The 18,486-nt window shown below is 44.1% G+C and overlaps 1 protein-coding gene across 1 annotated transcript in view; it reads left to right on the forward strand.

The window, feature by feature from the left end:
* Positions 1–18,001, forward strand: part of TPH2 (tryptophan hydroxylase 2) — a 527,147-nt gene extending 509,146 nt beyond the window's left edge. The window contains exons 10-11 of the mRNA XM_073555538.1: positions 17,447–17,580; positions 17,694–18,001. Coding sequence (XP_073411639.1) covers positions 17,447–17,580; positions 17,694–17,868 — 309 coding nt within the window. The 3' untranslated portion in view covers positions 17,869–18,001. The remainder of the gene's footprint in view (positions 1–17,446; positions 17,581–17,693) is intronic.
* The last annotated feature ends 485 nt before the right edge of the window (positions 18,002–18,486 follow it).

Consider the following 18,486-nt stretch of genomic DNA (forward strand, 5'->3'; position numbering starts at 1 on the left):
ATGGTTGATCTGTATACAGACTGATGCTCTGCGGCAAAGTAGTATTCAAACTGAATGCAAAAGTATATTCCATATACAAAATTCTGGTCTTTTTTTGTCATTTATGCAGTTGTAACTTCCCATTCCTTGGTGTTTGGAAATAAAGTCTACACATAAATGCACATCAAATTGTCACCTTTAGCATTGTACCTCTTTATTTCACCCCAATCTACTCTGAATAATGCAGCAGGCTGGGTCTTTTCAGTTAATTATCATAGTAAATAGCTGGTTATTAAACTCGCATCCTGGCATCTAATAACATACCACTGCAGAGATCTCATACACCCTAAAGGCCCCTTTTACATTTAGCGATGCACCAGAGATCCCGACCACGATATGACCCGGTCAGGATCGCTGGTGCATCGCTAAATGGTCACTAGTGAGCTGCCAAAGAGGCAGATCTCACTAGCAACGCAGCGATGCTCGGCGGTCGTACTTACCTTTCAGACGCAGCGATGATGTCTTCTTCCGCCCGCATCCATGTCTTGCTCGTCGGCGCCAGCAGGAAGCCGATGACGAGAAATGGACCAGGCCGTTCTCGCACGATGAGCGATATCCAGCGGGGGAGCAAGTCGGAGGTGAGTATCACATGTAGCAATATCGCTAGCGATATCGATGCTGCGTCACAAAATCGGTGACGCTTTAGCGATATCGCTATGTGTAAAGGGCCCTTACTTCTAACAGCTTGGCAATTATTTGTATCATAATAGTAACGTCTAAGAAATCACACTTCAGATTTCCTACTGTGCACAATATATGGCATCCTTGGTGGTCAGAAGTGTCAGGATTCTACTGCCCACACACTGTATAAGGCTGGTTTTACATTAGCATTTTTTTGCGTAGCGCATCGTGCGCATCCGTGCACATGCGTCATGCGTACCTATGTTTAACATGGCGTACGCATGGTCTTGCATTTGCATCCGTTCATCTGCATTTTCGTGAACATGTGTTTTTTCAAGGTGTGTGTCTAGACGTGCCAGAGGCAACTTGTTGCATTTTTGGGTCGGCCCAAAGGCGTTAAAAAAAGCATGCGTACGCTTGCGCACGGAATGCGTCAAAACAATGCATTACAGTCTATGGGAACGCAGGCGTGCGCATGGACATGCGTACACCTGCGCTTACGTATGCATGCGTTTTAAGAGTAAACATGGCTAGAAACTTGTTAAAACGCATGCGCATAAAAACGCAAACGCATGCAAAAATGCATGTGCGTTTTTGCATGCGTTTCTACTTGCGCACGATGCGCTGTGCACAAAGATGCAAATGTGAAACTAGCCTAAGGAGCAAGCTTGTAATCAATGGTTGGTGGATGCAGGGATCCAACCGCTCATAAATATCAAGGACTTTCAGATGTACATAGAGCACTGAGGAATCCAAAGTTCCATCTGATAAATACTGATTTTCGGTGACAAATTCCCTGCAAGGTCACGGAGCACTTTAATTTGACCCAATGCAACTACCTTTGACTGTTCATGATGATTGGGGTTTGTGTTATTAATTGTGGGGTTGCATCAAAGTATTAAAATTTTGTCATCGGGATCTTTGCTTACTTTCACAAACTTAATAAACATTTTCTGTAAAGTTAAAAAAAATCCACATTGCATGATTAACATTATATTGGCAATATTTTTGCACTGTGATATTCAAGGGTTTCCCTTGGTTTCCATTTTTTTTAAATGCACCATCCATTTTTTTTACATTTTATTTAGGCCTAATAATAAAGTTAGTAAAAAAGGGAGATGAAAGAAAATACCATTATAGCCGGAGAGGTAACACATTACTGAACATTATCAGCTTTGGAACACAATAAAAGTAGTTATAGGATTTGATATTAGAAAAGGAAATGCAGAAACAAGTAATACCTTAAAAGCCTTAGAACACCGTCATGCCACATAAGGTAATGGTAATGTCACCTATGCTCATTAGCACAGATAATTGCGGCTTTTTTGCTGCAATTAAATGGCATTTAGGTCATTTTACAATGCTTTACTAGAACATAAATAGCACTTCATTTAACTTATTTATAGTGTCCTTTTCAGAATTTTTTTTATGCTGCACTGAAAGATACTAAACTTACATTGTATCCATGCAATTAAAACAAACAAGCATACAAAAACAAAGAACTGAACAAGCTTGAACATATTGTTTTACACTAATCTATGTGAATAATAAATATCCTTTGAGTTGAGGTTTCATACTGAGTTTTGAAAGACTTACTAAATCACCTTTAAATGTTCAAAATTCTGTTATGAAATCATGTCTGATGTTAAAACTAAAAAAAATGAATAAATGGCAATATCATATATTGAATTAGTTTTTGGAAATGTGCTAAGGACACTCTATGTAATTTTATATTGGATAATTATGTTTTAATACAACTTTAAGAAGACCTTTAACCTAATTTTTCATGTTGAACTGGACACAATGTAATTATTGATGAAGAGAACAACTTTTTTTTTAAATTTTGAATCTACATTGAAGAGTTTTTTTTTGCAATCAAATACTTGGCACCTAATGGGTTAACTTTAATTAAGTCCAAGTAGGTGATATTTTTCATTGGGGACGTGTACTTCTGCCTCCTTTATAGCACTGACCAGTCATAAGCAGGCAGCAATATAGAAGTGTAGAAAGACCTGTGGTGATGTCATCAGGGTAGCATGACCTGAGTCCCCAGGTCCTACCAGCACAGAAGTTCTGAAAATATTAACTGGCTATAATGGGGCTTTGATGCTGATTACATGATACCTTTTTTTGAATACATTCATGTTCTCAATCTTTGGTAATCATTCATTGAATTTATATGGAAATAAGGTCAAGTGCAGTAGGGCTGGATGTCTGACTGACAGGTCACTGCTTTTCCATTGATCATTCTCCTCTGGCTAAAATCTCATATATGCACTATCTTTGCTGGGTGAGGTGCATATGCAGTAACCTCTACATTACGTAACTATGGGCCCCATCACACACAGCGAGATCGCTAGTGAGATTGCTGATTTTGTGACGCATCAGCGATCTCTCTAGCGATCTCGCTGTGTGTGACATCCATCAGCGACCGGCCCCCCCGCTGGGTATCACTGATCGTGCAGGAATGTCCTGGGCCATTTTTTGATCGTTGGTCTCCCGCTGGCCAGCACGCATCGCTGCGAGTGACAGCAAGAGACCAATGATCAGTGATGCTGCACGCTGGTACCTAGAGTAAACAGCGGGTAACTAAGAGCCACGCTGCTCTTGGATACTTGCTGTTTACCCTAGATACCAGTGTGCACGCTGTTAACTAGAGTAAACAGCGGGTAACTAAGAGCCATGTGGCTCTTGGATACCTGCTGTTCACCCTACATACCAGCTTGCTCTCTGGTCCTGATCGCTGGTGAGTCTGTCTAACTATGTTCCAGCGATCCCATCCATGTCGGATCGTTGGTGGGATCGCTGGGACATTGTTGTGTGTAACAGGGCCTTTAGAACAGATATCACAGATATCAGTTTATGCATACATCAGCTGTGACAATGGAAACACCTCGGGAGAGGAGGAGGCTGGTCACTGAAAAAGTAGTGACCTGTTGTGAGTTCATTTTCCCCTTCACCATTGAGGTCTGATGAAATCCCTCTTCTGGTGAAGGAAGGTAGTGAGGCTGATTACCAAGCACCTGAGCAGGATGATGATGACTGGGTGACTGGAATTGCTAACTGGATATAAGGCAGCCGACGCCCTTCTGCCTTGCTGGTGATTTCTCAGAGGGATTCTAGGAGACCAGTCTGATTCCTGCTCCTCAAAAGCTAAGTTTTCTGCTCTGCTTTTTGCATTTGTGTTTTGGTTTTGTTTTGCCTTGTTTTTCTGGATTTCTGCCATCCCCTGCTGGGGTTAGCTGAATTCCTTTTTGCTCTGTCTTCAGAAAATACATGAGTACTGATATAGTCTTTTTGAAGCCTAGCGTCTTCTGGGCTTTTTTCCCTACCAGGGTCGAGATTCTGCAGAATTGTACTGTCAAAAATTCCGAAAGTGGGCGGTCCTTACTACCTGGAATGATAATGCCTTGGCAGCTCTCTTTCGGAAGGGTTTGTCAGAAGCCGTAAAAGATACTATGATGGGATTTCCTGTTCCCTTTGGTCTTGACGATTCTATGTCATTAGCCAAGAGGTGTTGCCACCTGTTGAACAAGTGTCTGAACCTATGCAATGTGATAGAGTTTTGTCCAGGGAGCAACATCAGGAGTTCAGAAGGTGTAATAAGCTGTGTTTTTTTGTGGAGATGCCTCACATATTATTTCTGTCTGTCCTAAACGAGAGAAACGTTTTGCACACACGTTTTCTGTGGGTGGTGTTCAACCTAAGTTTCTTCTGGCAATTACTCTGAACTGCTCCCTGTCCACATTTTCCGCCAAGGCTTTTGTGGATTCGGGAGCAACCCTGAACCTAATGGACTTGGATTTTGCTAAACGTTGTGGATTTCCGATGACACCTCGGCGGACGCCTATCCCTTTGAGGGGGATTGATGCTACTCCTTTGGCGAAAAATAAACCTCAGTTTTGGACCCAGGTGGTAATGCGGGTTGCCCCAGACCATCAAGAAAACTGCACATTTTTGGTGTTGCATAATTTGCATGATACCATTGTTCTGGGGTTTCCCTGGTTGCAAATTCATAATCCAGTTTTGGATTGGAAATCTGGGTCTGTGGTGAGTTGGGGTTGTCTGTGTGCCCTTAGTGAGGCCCCGGTTTTTTCCACCTCTCCTCAGTCGCATGATGTTCCTGACTATTTGGCGGACTTTTATGATGTATTTAGTGAAAATGAGTCTGCGTCTTTGCCTCCTCATAGGAGTGTGCAATTGAACTGAGCCCGGGGTGTAAATTTCCCAAGGGTCGGCTCTTCAATTTATCTGTACCCGAGCACGAGGCTATGTTATCCTATATTAAGGAGGCGTTGGAGAAGGGTCATATTAGACCATCCTCTTCACCCTTAGGTGCCGTTTTTTTTTTCGTGGCCAAAAAGGATGGTTCATTAAGGCCTTGTATTGATTATCGTGCCCTCAACAAAATTACTATTAAATATCAGTATCCGTTACCCCTGATTTCGGATCTATTCTCCAGAGTTAAAGGTGCTTGCTGGTTTACCAAGCTTGACCTCAGGGGGCGTATAATCTTATCCGCATTAAGCATGGGGATGAATGGAAGACGGCGTTTAATACTCCAGAGGGACATTTTGAGTACCTGGTGATGCCTTTTGGGCTCACTAATGCCCCTTCTGTCTTCCAGTGCTTCATGAACGACATTTTCCGGGACTTTGTGGATACATTTTTGATTATCTATCTGGATGATATTTTGATCTTCTCCAAAGATTGGGATTCTCATGTGGAACATGTTCGGACTGTGTTCCTGATCTTGAGGGAGAATTCCCTGTATGTCAAAGGATCGAAATGCCTTTTTGGGGTACAGAGGATTTCATTTTTGGGATTTATTTTGTCTCCGTCAACTATTGAAATGGACCCGGCCAAGGTACAGGCCATTTATGATTGGGTTCAGCCCACTTCTTTGAAGGCCCTCCAGAAGTTTTTGGGTTATGCTAATTTTTATCGGAAATTTATAGCAAAATTTTCTAGTATTGCCAAGCCATTGACTGATCTGACTAAGAAGGGTGCTGATGTGTTGAATTGGTCTCCGGAGGCTGTTTCTTCCTTTCAGGAGCTGAAGTGAAGATTCACTTCTGCCCCGGTTTGGCGGCAACCTGATGTCTCACTCCCGTTCCAGGTAGAGATGGACGCTTCTGAGATTGGTGCAGGAGCTGTTTTGTCCCAAAAGGATCCTGTAACATCTAAAATGAATCCCTGTGCTTTCTTTTCCCGAAAGTTCTCTCCATCTGAGCGTAACTATGATGTGGGGAATCGGGAACTGTTAGCCATGAAATGGGCATTTGAGGAGTGGAGACATTGGTTGGAGGGAGATAAACACCAAGTCGTGGTCCTCACTGACCACAAGAATTTGATTTACCTGGAGTCGGCCAAACACTTGAACCCTAGACAGGCTAGGTGGGCCTAGTTTTTTACACGTTTTGATTTTGTGGTCTCTTTTCTTCCTGGCACTAAGAATGTCAAGGCTGACGCTCTCTCTAGGAGCTTCTTTGCTGATTCTCCTGCGGTGACCAAGCATGCTACCATCTTAGGCGAAGGGGTAGTTCTTTCTGCCATCTCGCCCGATTTGAGACGTGCTCTGGAAGAGTTCCAGGAGGACAAACCTGAGCGTTGTCCCAGTGGAAAGTTGTATGTTCCTGACCAGTGGAAGAAGAGAGTGATGTCTAAAGTTCATTGCTCTGCATTGGCTGGTCATCCAGGTATTTTTGGTACTAGAGATCTGGTGAGTCGGTCTTTTGGTGGCCCGCCTTGTCTCGTGATGTCAGGAATTTTGTGCAGTCCTGTGGGACTTGCTCCCGATCTAAACCTTGTTCTCGCTCTAGTGGGTTGTTGATGCCTTTGCCGGTCCCCAGGAGGCCATGGACCCATATTTCAATGGATTTCATCTCTGATATGCCTGTCTCTCAGACAATGACTGTTATTTGGGTGATTTGTGATAGGTTCTCTAAGATGGTTCATCTTGTACCACTCCCTAAGTTGCCATCTTCCTCCGAGTTGGTGCCCCTGTTTTTGCAACAGGTGGTTCGCTTGCACGGGATTCCTGAGAACATTGTATCTGACAGAGGAGTTCAGTTTGTGTCTAGATTTTGGAGGACTTTCTGTTCCAAGCTGGGAATTCAGTTGTCCTTCTCCTCTGCTTTTCACCCTCAGACCAATGGGCAGACGGAGAGAACAAACCAGACCTTGGAGTCGTATTTGAGATGTTTTATTTCCGCTGATCAGGATGATTAGGTTTCATTTTTGCCCTTGGCCGAATTTGCTTTAAATAATAGAGCTAGTTCTGCCACTTTGATGTCACCTTTTTTTTGTAACTTTGAGTTTCATCCTCGATTTTCTTCAGGGCAGGTGGAGCCTTCTGCCTGCCCAGGTGTTGACACTGTGGTGGAGAGAATGCACCAGATCTGGGACCAAGTGGTGGATAAGTTATCTCTCTCCCAGGAAAGGCCCAGCGGTTTTCCAACCGACATAGGACCATTGGTCCCCAGTTTAAGGTTGGTGATATGGTTTGGTTATCATCAAAAAATATCGTTATGAAGGTGGCTTCTCCTAAGTTTAAGCCTAGATTTATTGGACCTTACAAGATTATGGAGATTATTAATCCGGTCTCTTTTCGTTTGGCTCTTCCTGTCACATTTAAAATCCATAATGTGTTTCATAAGTCCTTGTTGAAGAGGTTTGTTGAACCAGTTGTTCCTGGGGTGGCACCTCCGGACCCTGTATTGGTTGAAGGTAACATTGAATATGAGGTAGAGAAGATACTGGATTCCCGTCTGGCTAGACGGAGACTCCAGTATTTGGTTAAGTGGAAGGGTTATGGTCAGGAGGATAATTCCTGGGTCTCTGCCTCTGATATTCATGCCAAAAGATTGGTGCGTGCCTTTCATCGGGCTCACCCTGATCGCCCTGGTGGCGTGGATGAGGGTTTGGTGACCCCTCCTCAAGGGGGAGGTACTGTTGTGAGTTCATTTTCCCCTTCACCATTGAGGTCTGGTGAAGGAAGGTAGTGAGGCTGATTACCAAGCACCTGAGCAGGATGATGATGACTGGGTGACTGGAATTGCTGACTGGATATAAGGCAGCCAACGCCCTTCTGCCTTGCTGGTGATTTCTCAGAGGGATTCTAGGAGACCAGTCTGATTCCTGCTCCTCAAAAGCTAAGTTTTCTGCTCTGCTTTTTGCATTTGTGTTTTGGTTTTGTTTTGCCTTGTTTTTCTAGATTTCTGCCATCCCCTGCTGGGGTGAGCTGAATTCCTTTTTGCTCTGTCTTCAGAAAATACCTGAGTACTGATATAGTCTTTTTGAAGCCTAGCGTCTTCATGGCTTTTTTCCCTATCAGTCTGTTGGCTCTTGTTTTGATAGGGTTTTGGCGGATTGCAGACAGCAGCTTTTCTATCCTGTCCTATTTATTTAGCTTGGGCCCCATCATTTGCTCAGCCTATCTTTCTATCTGTGTGAGTGTTTTTTCATCTTGCTTCACTGTCATTACATGTTTGGGGCTGCCTATTGCTTTGGCGTCTGCTCTGGGGCAGTTTAGATTTCCCTTTCTGTCTTTAGGCTATTTAGTTCTCCGGCTGTGATCAAGGGGTCTAGGGCTCCGTAGGAACCCCCCACGGCTACTGCTAGTTGTTGATAGGTTCAGGGGTCTGCAATCCGATAGCTGCCAACTTCTCTGGTTTTCTGGACTTAGCTAGTATTTCTGTTTTTGCCTCCTACGGTGACTCATTCATAACAGTGACCTGTCAGTCAAATACTGAAGGCAAGTAGAGTTACTGGCAAAAACCCAAACTGGAAGGAAACTACCAAAGTGCAGGATCCAGCCTCGAGGCGCTTGGAACTTATAACACTATATAATTTCAATGAGTGATTACTGAAGACTGAGAACATGGATTTCTTAAAAAAAGTATCAATTTAATCTGAATTTAATTGCCATTATAGCCATAATTATTTTAAAATCCCAAATCCTAATTACAGGTCCCCCTTAACCCCTTAACTCCCAAGTCTGTTCTCACCTTTTGGACCAGGCTAAATTTTTCAATTCTGACCAGTGTTACTTTATGTGGTTAATAACTCTGCAATGCTTCAGCATATCTCAGTGATTCTGAGAATGTTTTTTCATGACACACTTCACTTCATGTTAGTAGTAAATTTAGGTCACTATGATTTGCTTTTTCTAATGAAAACATTGAAAATTTTGAACTTTTTTTGAGAAAATTTTGCAATTTACAAATTTTAAATTGTTATGCTCTTAAACCAGATAGTTATGCCACGCAAAATAATTAAGTAATAATATTTACCAAATGTCTACTTTACATCAGTATCATTTTTTTTTAATGTTTTTCAAACAAAATTTACAAAATTTATTTTTTTCAGGGACCGCATCACATTTGAACTGACTTTGAGGGGCCTATGTGCTAGGCACCAGGATTTTTTCGCTGCACGGGATAGTTCCCAGGCCTTGTCTGGTGTTGTGGTCTCCCATTCAGGTTCAGCTGCTGGGATGACTGCTCAGAACAGACTTTTGTCCCAGCACCTTGCTCAGGCTCATGCTGTATGTGTAGTTGATGCTGGTTCTCCAGCTAAGCCTATAGTGACTACTGGTTTACACATGCAGTGTTGTACTCTGGAGCCTAAGTCCAGATTTCATCCTACTGAGCATGTTCGGGATGTGGCACCTTCTCATTGGTGCTCGGGCATTACCTGCTTTGTGCTCTGGTTATGTGGCAGCTTCTGATTGGTCCACAGGCAAGGTGCTGTCTGTCTGGACTTGAGCTGTATGCATAAAAGTTCCTCTGGAGGGCACACCTGTGCGCAAGTATCATGTGTGTTTAGTGTGTTGGTGGCTACTTTACCACTCTGTGTGCACGTGTGCCGCTAATAGCACTGCGAGTGTTTAACTAGACAGGCAGTGTAGGGTGGGAACTCCCGCTTGAACTTAGCATCTGCACCAGGTGTACTCAGGCATGTGTGCTGAAGCACACCGTGTGTCAGAGCAGAGTCAACCACCAGCTTAGTCTTCCCTGGGGGGTTAATTTATAGGGACCCCAATCAGTATTTTTCTTTACTCCTGTGCAGTCTAGCAGGGTATAGTCCTTTGTGTGTTGCTTCTTAGTACCGCTCTGTGGTGTAACAGAGCTTGGTACTTTGCGCTCTGTGAACACTGAGTGACATTTAACTCATGGTGCTTAAAATGTTTTCTCGCAGCCTTGCTCCGCCATTATGCTAACTGCGGTTTCTCCATCACCGCAAGGTGGACCCCAGGTTGCAAACGTACTTTATTTTTCTTATTCACCACCCACCTTGAAAAGTTTCCCTCCTCCCATATACTAATGTGCCACAAACAGGAAGTTTATATCACCAACCATTCCCATTTTATTTAGGTATATCCATATAAATGGCCCACCCTGTAGTTTAGACACACTGTGGGGCTCAGAAGGGACAGGGCCTTTTGAATTTGGGAGCACAGATTTTGCTAGATTTCTTTTTTAGGGGAAGCCATAGCCCTTTTCTGGAGCCTTTGTGCAACCAGTAACGTGGAAGCCCCCTATATTTTCATTGACAGATGATGGACCTGAGTGGGGTTTGAGTGTTTTTTTGTGTATTGAGTTGAAACTTTTGTTGGGAACATTTTACATAACATTTTGTATCATATTTATCCTTTGCTTTACACTGAGCACTTACATCAGGGTTTCCATCTAATTCTTGTGTGATGTGATTCAGATAAATTCCTCAACAGATCCATTCACTATAATGAGGCAGCAGAGTTACTCTGCACTCTGTCTGGCCTCTGTTCAGCAATGTCGTTCTTTTCAGATGTAAACAAAATTGTGACTGGTCACGCTATTGTGCAACCCTAAAAAGAAGTTTAAAAAGAGGGACACTGCCAGATCATAGACCAGAGAGAGTCCAATGAGACTCAATCTGCCTCATTATATCGAATTTTCCATGGGGGCTTCTTCCTGAATATCATACATCAACATTTCTGTTTAAATATCTGAAATAAGTGCTGAGCTTATATTACAAGATAAATGTGCGCTGAGCCTTACTGTGATCTTTGGGACGCAGAATAAACAAATCAACAGCAGGTCAAGAAATGGTTTTATTTATTTTAGAAGCCATTCCTCATGCGGTATATATGATTAAATGCCTTTATTCTTTGGGTCAGTGTGATTACAGCAATGGCAGATTTATATAGTTTTTTTTTATGTTTGGCTTCTGTCACACACTAAAACCAACTTTTGTTACTGGCCAGAATGATGGGACGCTACAGTTAGTCTAATTCATGACTAGCTGTGGCGTTCTCTACATGTCATGGTATGCCTAGGTTACTTTAGGCAAAAACCCCGGGACCCCTGCGATGTCCCTCAGACTAGGGGAACCCTGTCTGTCCCTCTACCCAGGGTTTACACTGAAGGTGTGCCTGCCTGAGCCTCCACCCTGTCCCTGTCTCCTGTCCAGCCCTAAGCTGAACCCACCACCCTCCACCCAGTGAGGGGACCAGACACCAGACGCCACTAATACGTATGGACAGGGGTAAAATAAACACCACACAGTTAATACACAAGGGAATACAATAATGTGCAAGGGCAACCAAATATATATATAACAGATTGGAGAAAGAACCACTGAGGGATATACTGCACCAGATATCAGACACTCCAACACCACCACTGCTGACCGGTATTGCTAGCACTAGGCTAAAGCTATAGTCGGCGACGCCCATAGTCAGGACGAACTATTTAAAGACCAAGGGCGTGGCCCAGCCCTCAGCCAGCATGACAACCTGGTTAACCCTATCCCGACTGGAACAGAATACCCAACAGGGTATTACCGCTGTCTGCCGGACACCCTGGTGTGAACAGTGTCCGACATGACAGTACCCCGCCTTCTACGAGGGACCTCCGGAACCTCACCATGTCGAGGACCTGGCTTGTCCGGATGGCGACGATGGAACATAGTAACCAGTCGAACAGCATGAATGTCAGAGGCCGGCACCCATGTCCTCTCCTCAGGACCATAGCCACGCCAGTGGACCAGGTACTGTAGAGTGCGACGCACAACCCTAGAGTCCACCACTTTGGACACCTCAAATTCCAACGCGCCATCCACCAAGACGGGAGGTGGTGGCCCGGGGGAACCATCCACCAAACCCACGACCTTCTTTAGCAATGCTTTGTGAAATACATTATGAATCTTATACACAGCCGGCAACTCCAAACGAAATGCCACTGGGTTGATCACTGCGGAGATTCTAAATGGGCCAATGAACCTGGGACCCAACTTAAGTGACGGTATCTTGAGCTTAATGTTCCTAGTAGATAACCACACCCAATCACCCACACACAGGTCCGGACCTGGCACACGTCTGCAGTCAGCCACCCGTTTGTACCTGGAACCCACCTTCAACAAGTGCTGCTTGACTCTCCTCCAAACAGACGACAATTGAGCTCCCAACTGGTCCTCTTCAGGGACGCCAACTGAGCACCCCTGACGCAAGGTGCAAAATTGAGGATGTTGACCATACACACAAAAAAAAGGAGATTCCCCAGACGATTCCTGGCAATGGTTGTTTATTGCGAATTCTGCCAGAGGAAGAAACGCTGACCACTCTTCCTGATTGTCGGAAATAAAGCAGCGCAAGTATTGCTCCAGGTTTTGGTTCATCCGCTCAGTCTGTCCATTCGACTGAGGGTGGAAAGCCGATGAATGAGATAATTTGATTCCAAGGCGAGAACAAAAAGCTCTCCAAAACTTTGCCACAAACTGCGTACCTCGATCAGACACAATGTCAGACGGGACACCATGAAGTCTGACCACCTCGCGAATAAATATCTGAGCAAGAGTCTTAGCATTGGGCAAAGACGGTAAAGCAACGAAATGTGACATTTTGGAGAACCTATCAACAATTACCAAAATGATCGAGTTCCCTGCCGAGGCGGGCAAGTCAGTAATAAAATCCATGGAAATCTCAGCCCATGGCTTACTGGGCACCCCAAGAGGCTGCAAGCTACCAGCGGGACGGGAACGAGGAGTCTTGGCCCGTGCGCACGTGGTACAGGCAGCCACATATGAGGCCACATCCTGCCGGATTTTAGGCCACCAAAAACGACGCGATACCAATTCCAGAGTGCTCTTAACCCCTGGATGACCTGCCAGTACCGTGTCGTGATGTTCGCCCAACACTCTAGAGCGTAGATGTAGCGGCACAAAAGATTTATTAGCAGGTAACCCCGGCGGTACCACCTCCTGAGCCTCGGCAATCTCTGCCTCAATCTCTGTCGTGATGGCAGATACCACCACACCCTTTTGGAGAATAGGCACCGGCTCTTCACATAACTCTCCACCAGGAAAACACCTGGATAAAGCGTCTGCCTTAACATTCTTCGACCCAGGTCGATAGGTAACAATGAAGTTGAACCGGGTGAAGAATAATGCCCAGCGAGCCTGTCTGGAGGACAGGCGCTTAGCAGATTCTAAATAAAGCAAATTCTTATGGTCGGTTATCACAGTAATCTGATGAACAGCCCCCTCCAAGAAGTGTCGCCACTCCTCAAATGCCAATTTGATGGCCAATAGTTCCCTGTTGCCAATATCATAATTACGCTCCGCAGGCGACAGCTTCTTGGAGAAGAAGGCACACGGATGCAACTTGGCCCAAGAAGGGCCCTGAGACAGTACAGCCCCCACTCCAACCTCCGACGCATCCACCTCCACGACAAACGGTAAGGAGACATCGGGCTGCACCAGAATGGGCGCTGAGGCAAAACTATTCTTGAGGAATTCAAACGCCTGTACCGCAGGCTCAGACCAGTCAGAAAAGTCGGTACCCTTCTTAGTCATGTCAGTCAGTGGTTTGGCAATCATAGAGAAGTTCTTAATAAATTTCCTATAGTAATTGGAGAAGCCAAGAAATCGCTGAAGCGCCTTAAGATTATCAGGCCGATCCCAATGTAGTACCGCCTGCACCTTTGCGGTGTCCATCTTAAAACCTGAGGCGGAGATTATATAACCCAAGAACGGTAGCTCCTGTACGAAAAACACACATTTTTCAAGCTTGACATAGAGCCTGTTCTCTCTGAGCAACTGCAGAACCTGTCTAACATGCTCTATATGTGTATCATGGTCGCGAGAGAAAATGAGGATGTCGTCAAGATAAACTATAACAAACCTCCCCAACAACTGAGAGAAGACATCATTAATGAAGTGTTGAAAGACCGCCGGTGCCATAGTCAACCCAAACGGCATTACCAAACTCTCAAAGTGACCCTCAGGGGTATTGAACGCTGTCTTCCACTCATCCCCCTGACGGACTCTTATAAGATTGTACGCCCCCCTGAGGTCCAGTTTGGAGAACCACCTGGCACCAACCACTTGGTTGAATAAATCGGGTATAAGTGGCATAGGGTAAGGATCATGGACCGTAATCTGGTTGAGTTCTCTGAAATCCAGACACGGGCGTAAACCGCCATCCTTCTTTTTAACAAAGAAGAAGCCAGCAGCCAGAGGAGAAGAGGAAGGTCTAATATGACCCTTGCTCAGGCTATCCGCAATGTATTCCTTGAGAGCTAGCCTCTCGGGACCTGAGATATTAAACATTCTAGCTTTAGGTAACTTGGCCCCTGGTTTCAACCTAATAGCACAGTCATAGGGGCGATGCGGTGGTAGTTCCGAACAACCCTTCTCAGAAAATACATCCGCATAATCCAGCAACGGCTCCGGGATACTGGGGGTCAAAGCGGAAATACATGTAGCCAGGCACCTCTCCTGACACTCCCTGCTCCACTGAATTATGTCCTGGGTCTTCCAATCAATAACAGGATTATGCATTGACAACCATGGAAAGCCCAGAACCATCTGAGCCGGTAAGTTACTAAGCACCTTACAAGTTACCCGCTCTGAGTGTAATACTCCGATGTGGAGTTGTATATCCAACACACACTCTGTTATCTCCCCTTGAGACAACGGGGAAGCATTGATGGTAACCACCCGGATGGGGTTCGGCAATTTCTCCACCGGAAATCCCGCTGTATGCGCGAACCTCTCATCAATGAGATTGGCAGCTGAGCCACTATCAATAAATACTGTAATAGAGAGCATTTGCCCCCCAAGTACCACCCTAGCAGGGAGCATACACTGGGAAACCATGACGGAGGATACACAAAGGCTCAGACTAGACTCCTCCAAACCCTCTGAGCCTATCAGTTTTCCGCCGGCGCGCCCTTCTTAGGTACCAGGGGGCAAGCGTTAATAAAATGTCCTCCTTTGCCACAAAAAAAACAGAGCCCCTGCCTTCTGTGCCAAGGACGTTTAGGCTTGTTACTCGGTGACTGTGCTATACCAGCGATCTGCATGGGTTCCACAGATTCACCCGCGGCAACCTCACCGACCACTCCCCCACCTCCCGGAGGCAACGAAACCAGCGCCCCCTGACGGAGACGTCGGTCTATGCGTACTACAAGTGCCATCGCAGCCTCCAGAGAGGCGGGAGTCTCGTACATTAGGAGAGTCTGTTTAACCCTTCCAGAAACCCCATGCAAAAATTGACTTCTAAGCGCAGGGTCATTCCACTGCGTGTCCACCGCCCAGCGCCGGAATTCCGTGCAGTAATCCTCAGCTGGTCGATCACCCTGTAGCAGTGAGCGTATCTTAGACTCTGCTAAGTTTAATCTATCCGGATCGTCATAGATCAAACCCAGAGCAGAGAAAAAAAAATCTACAGATTCAAATGCCTGTGAGTCTGAAGGGAGTGAAAAGGCCCAAGCCTGTGGATCACCACTCAGCAAAGAAATCACCAAGCCCACGCGTTGAGCCTCATTACCTGAGGAATGTGGACGCATACGGAAATACAATTTGCATGATTCACGAAACACCGTGAACTTACCACGATCACCAGCAAATCGTTCAGGAAGGGGAAACTTGGGCTCAGCTGCCCTGGCTGCAGCCTCAGCAGGTACTGCAGGAGCTGACAGGCCTTGTTGCTGGACCGCCCCCCTGAGTTCAGTGACCTGTATGGATAGAGCCTCCAGCTGCTTGGTTAGGGAAAGTATAGGATCCATAGTAAGTAACCCCTATATTCCCTATCTATACCTTTTTTTTTTTTCTTTTTTCTCTCACTTTATTATTTGGGCCGACTATAATGTCATGGTATGCCTAGGTTACTTTAGGCAAAAACCCCGGGACCCCTGCGATGTCCCTCAGACTAGGGGAACCCTGTCTGTCCCTCTACCCAGGGTTTACACTGAAGGTGTGCCTGCCTGAGCCTCCACCCTGTCCCTGTCTCCTGTCCAGCCCTAAGCTGAACCCACCACCCTCCACCCAGTGAGGGGACCAGACACCAGACGCCACTAATACGTATGGACAGGGGTAAAATAAACACCACACAGTTAATACACAAGGGAATACAATAATGTGCAAGGGCAACCAAATATATATATAACAGATTGGAGAAAGAACCACTGAGGGATATACTGCACCAGATATCAGACACTCCAACACCACCACTGCTGACCGGTATTGCTAGCACTAGGCTAAAGCTATAGTCGGCGACGCCCAAAGTCAGGACGAACTATTTAAAGACCAAGGGCGTGGCCCAGCCCTCAGCCAGCATGACAACCTGGTTAACCCTATCCCGACTGGAACAGAATACCCAACAGGGTATTACCGCTGTCTGCCGGACACCCTGGTGTGAACAGTGTCCGACATGACACTACATCAGATTTCTGGCATAGTTAAAGTGGGCGGATGTCACTCATCAGATGCTCCTGAATCATCAATCAGGAGAGTTTGATTACAGCACACCCCTCATCATAACTGGCATGAACAACGCTGGTCTTGATGAATCATACCCATTTTGTTTAGGTGCCTTGCATTTTGCCCTTCTGTTAGTATAAACTTCCTATAAGCCCTTTGGTAACTTAGCCATAAAAACATACTGCAGCCAAGCAATGCTTTTCAGTTGTAACACTTTTAAATGTTATATGTCTCCTTTTGTTTCCTATAGTTATAAATAGTAAATTGCAATAATTTTCAGACAAGGAATCTGGATCCTATAGAGTAGATTAAATTGTATTTGAAATTAAACCAAATAAAGCATTTCACATAAAATGTACTATTTAGGTCTTCTTTGTGCTTGCAGATCTTGTATCGTCTTTCTTTTCCATAGTTATACTATTAAAATTATAGGCAATAGAGAAAGATGGTCCATTTGCAGTAGAATGGCATAATTCCAGTGGATTTTTATAGATTAATTTTTTTTATGAAAATAGTAGCTCTCAGCAGTAGCTCAGCTCAGGATACAAATAACAGTAAAACTTCTTACTGATAAAATATGTTAATGGTATGAAAATATTTTTTTTAACCAACTGAAACCTGAATCATAATTGGAATAAGTAAACATTTACTGTAAATGATCATACATAAAATGGATAGAAGACAATACTTTGCTATGTGTGTGATACCTAGAATCTCTTAGAGTGAGTCTAGTGTACAGAGATCGCTTTATACATATACATAATGCAATGATCTAGTGTTTAATCTAATTTTTTAAAACTTGCTAGATTGGTTTATATAATATGGGAACATTTCTATTCCCAATTGCAACAACCACACAAGCAATTGATTAATGAGAAGAGCATCTTAAAAATTCAGCATCACATCTTCTAAAATGAGCTAAAATAGACTCATCTGCGTATAAAATGCTCCTAGTTCTAGAACAAGTAGCTCATGTGATTTGTTTGTCTTCATTTCCTTAAGCGCTATTTTAAAAGGTGTGTTTGGTTTCTCTTTGCAGCATGCCTTGTCTGACAAAGCTACTGTGAAAACGTTTGATCCAAAGACAACTTGCTTGCAAGAATGTATTATCACTACCTTTCAGGATTTGTACTTTGTGTCAGAAAGCTTTGATGAAGCCAAGGAAAAGATGAGGTACATTCAATTATTAGGAAAGAGAAGACAAGGAAAAAAAAGAAACTTTTGAAAACATTTCATCGCTACTGATATGATTCTAATTAATTTCTCTCTGTCTTTAAATCCTATAGAGAGTTTGCAAAGTCAATCAACCGACCCTTCTCAGTGCACTTCAATCCCTACACGCAGAGTATTGAAATCCTGAAAGACACCCGAAGTATTGAAAATGTGGTGCAAGACTTGCGGAGCGACCTAAATACTGTGTGTGATGCTTTAACAAAAATGAATAAATATTTGGGAATATAAAAAGTAAAGAAATGGAAATCGCATGTTTTATGGACTAAGTTGGGTTCAGACTCATTCAGCTTAAATTCTGGGACATAAATTCTGAGTAATGATTTTTCTCATTTATCTGTATTAATATACTTAAAGAAGTCAACTATTTTTTTTAAATCCTTGTAAAGTTCTCATAGGAAATTAAATTTACTACATTACATACAGTACATGCTAAGGATAGGCTGGAGCTAGGTTGGATACTCCTCTTCGACAAGCACAGAAAAGTCCAGGAAAGTTAGGTCTGGGCTACTTTAAGCTGCTGGAAGTTCCTCGTAATGAAGCAATGATTCAGCTGACCTTTCCTTTGATGAAGTAGTCAGGACTGAGTAGCAAAATAATGGCTCTACATGAACTTTTATATTTTCAGTTATCATTACCCCACTGAGATACTATTCTTTTAAGTCAGGTAAACAAATTCACCCTGCTTCCATGAAAAAGTTTGAGGACATTAGTAATCGATGTCTTTGTTTCTTGCACTCATATATACTGTAAGGGAGTTTAAAAGGAAACATATTTCTAGGTTCTATTGGTTGTATTAATGTGGCAATTAGCAATCTGGAACTTGAGTGTTTTTGGTGAATGGATTAA

This window comes from Dendrobates tinctorius, unplaced genomic scaffold, assembly GCF_039654945.1.
Source record: "Dendrobates tinctorius isolate UK_male_01 unplaced genomic scaffold, ASM3965494v1 ptg000224l, whole genome shotgun sequence".
In the NCBI taxonomy this organism is placed as follows: Eukaryota; Metazoa; Chordata; class Amphibia; order Anura; family Dendrobatidae; genus Dendrobates; species Dendrobates tinctorius.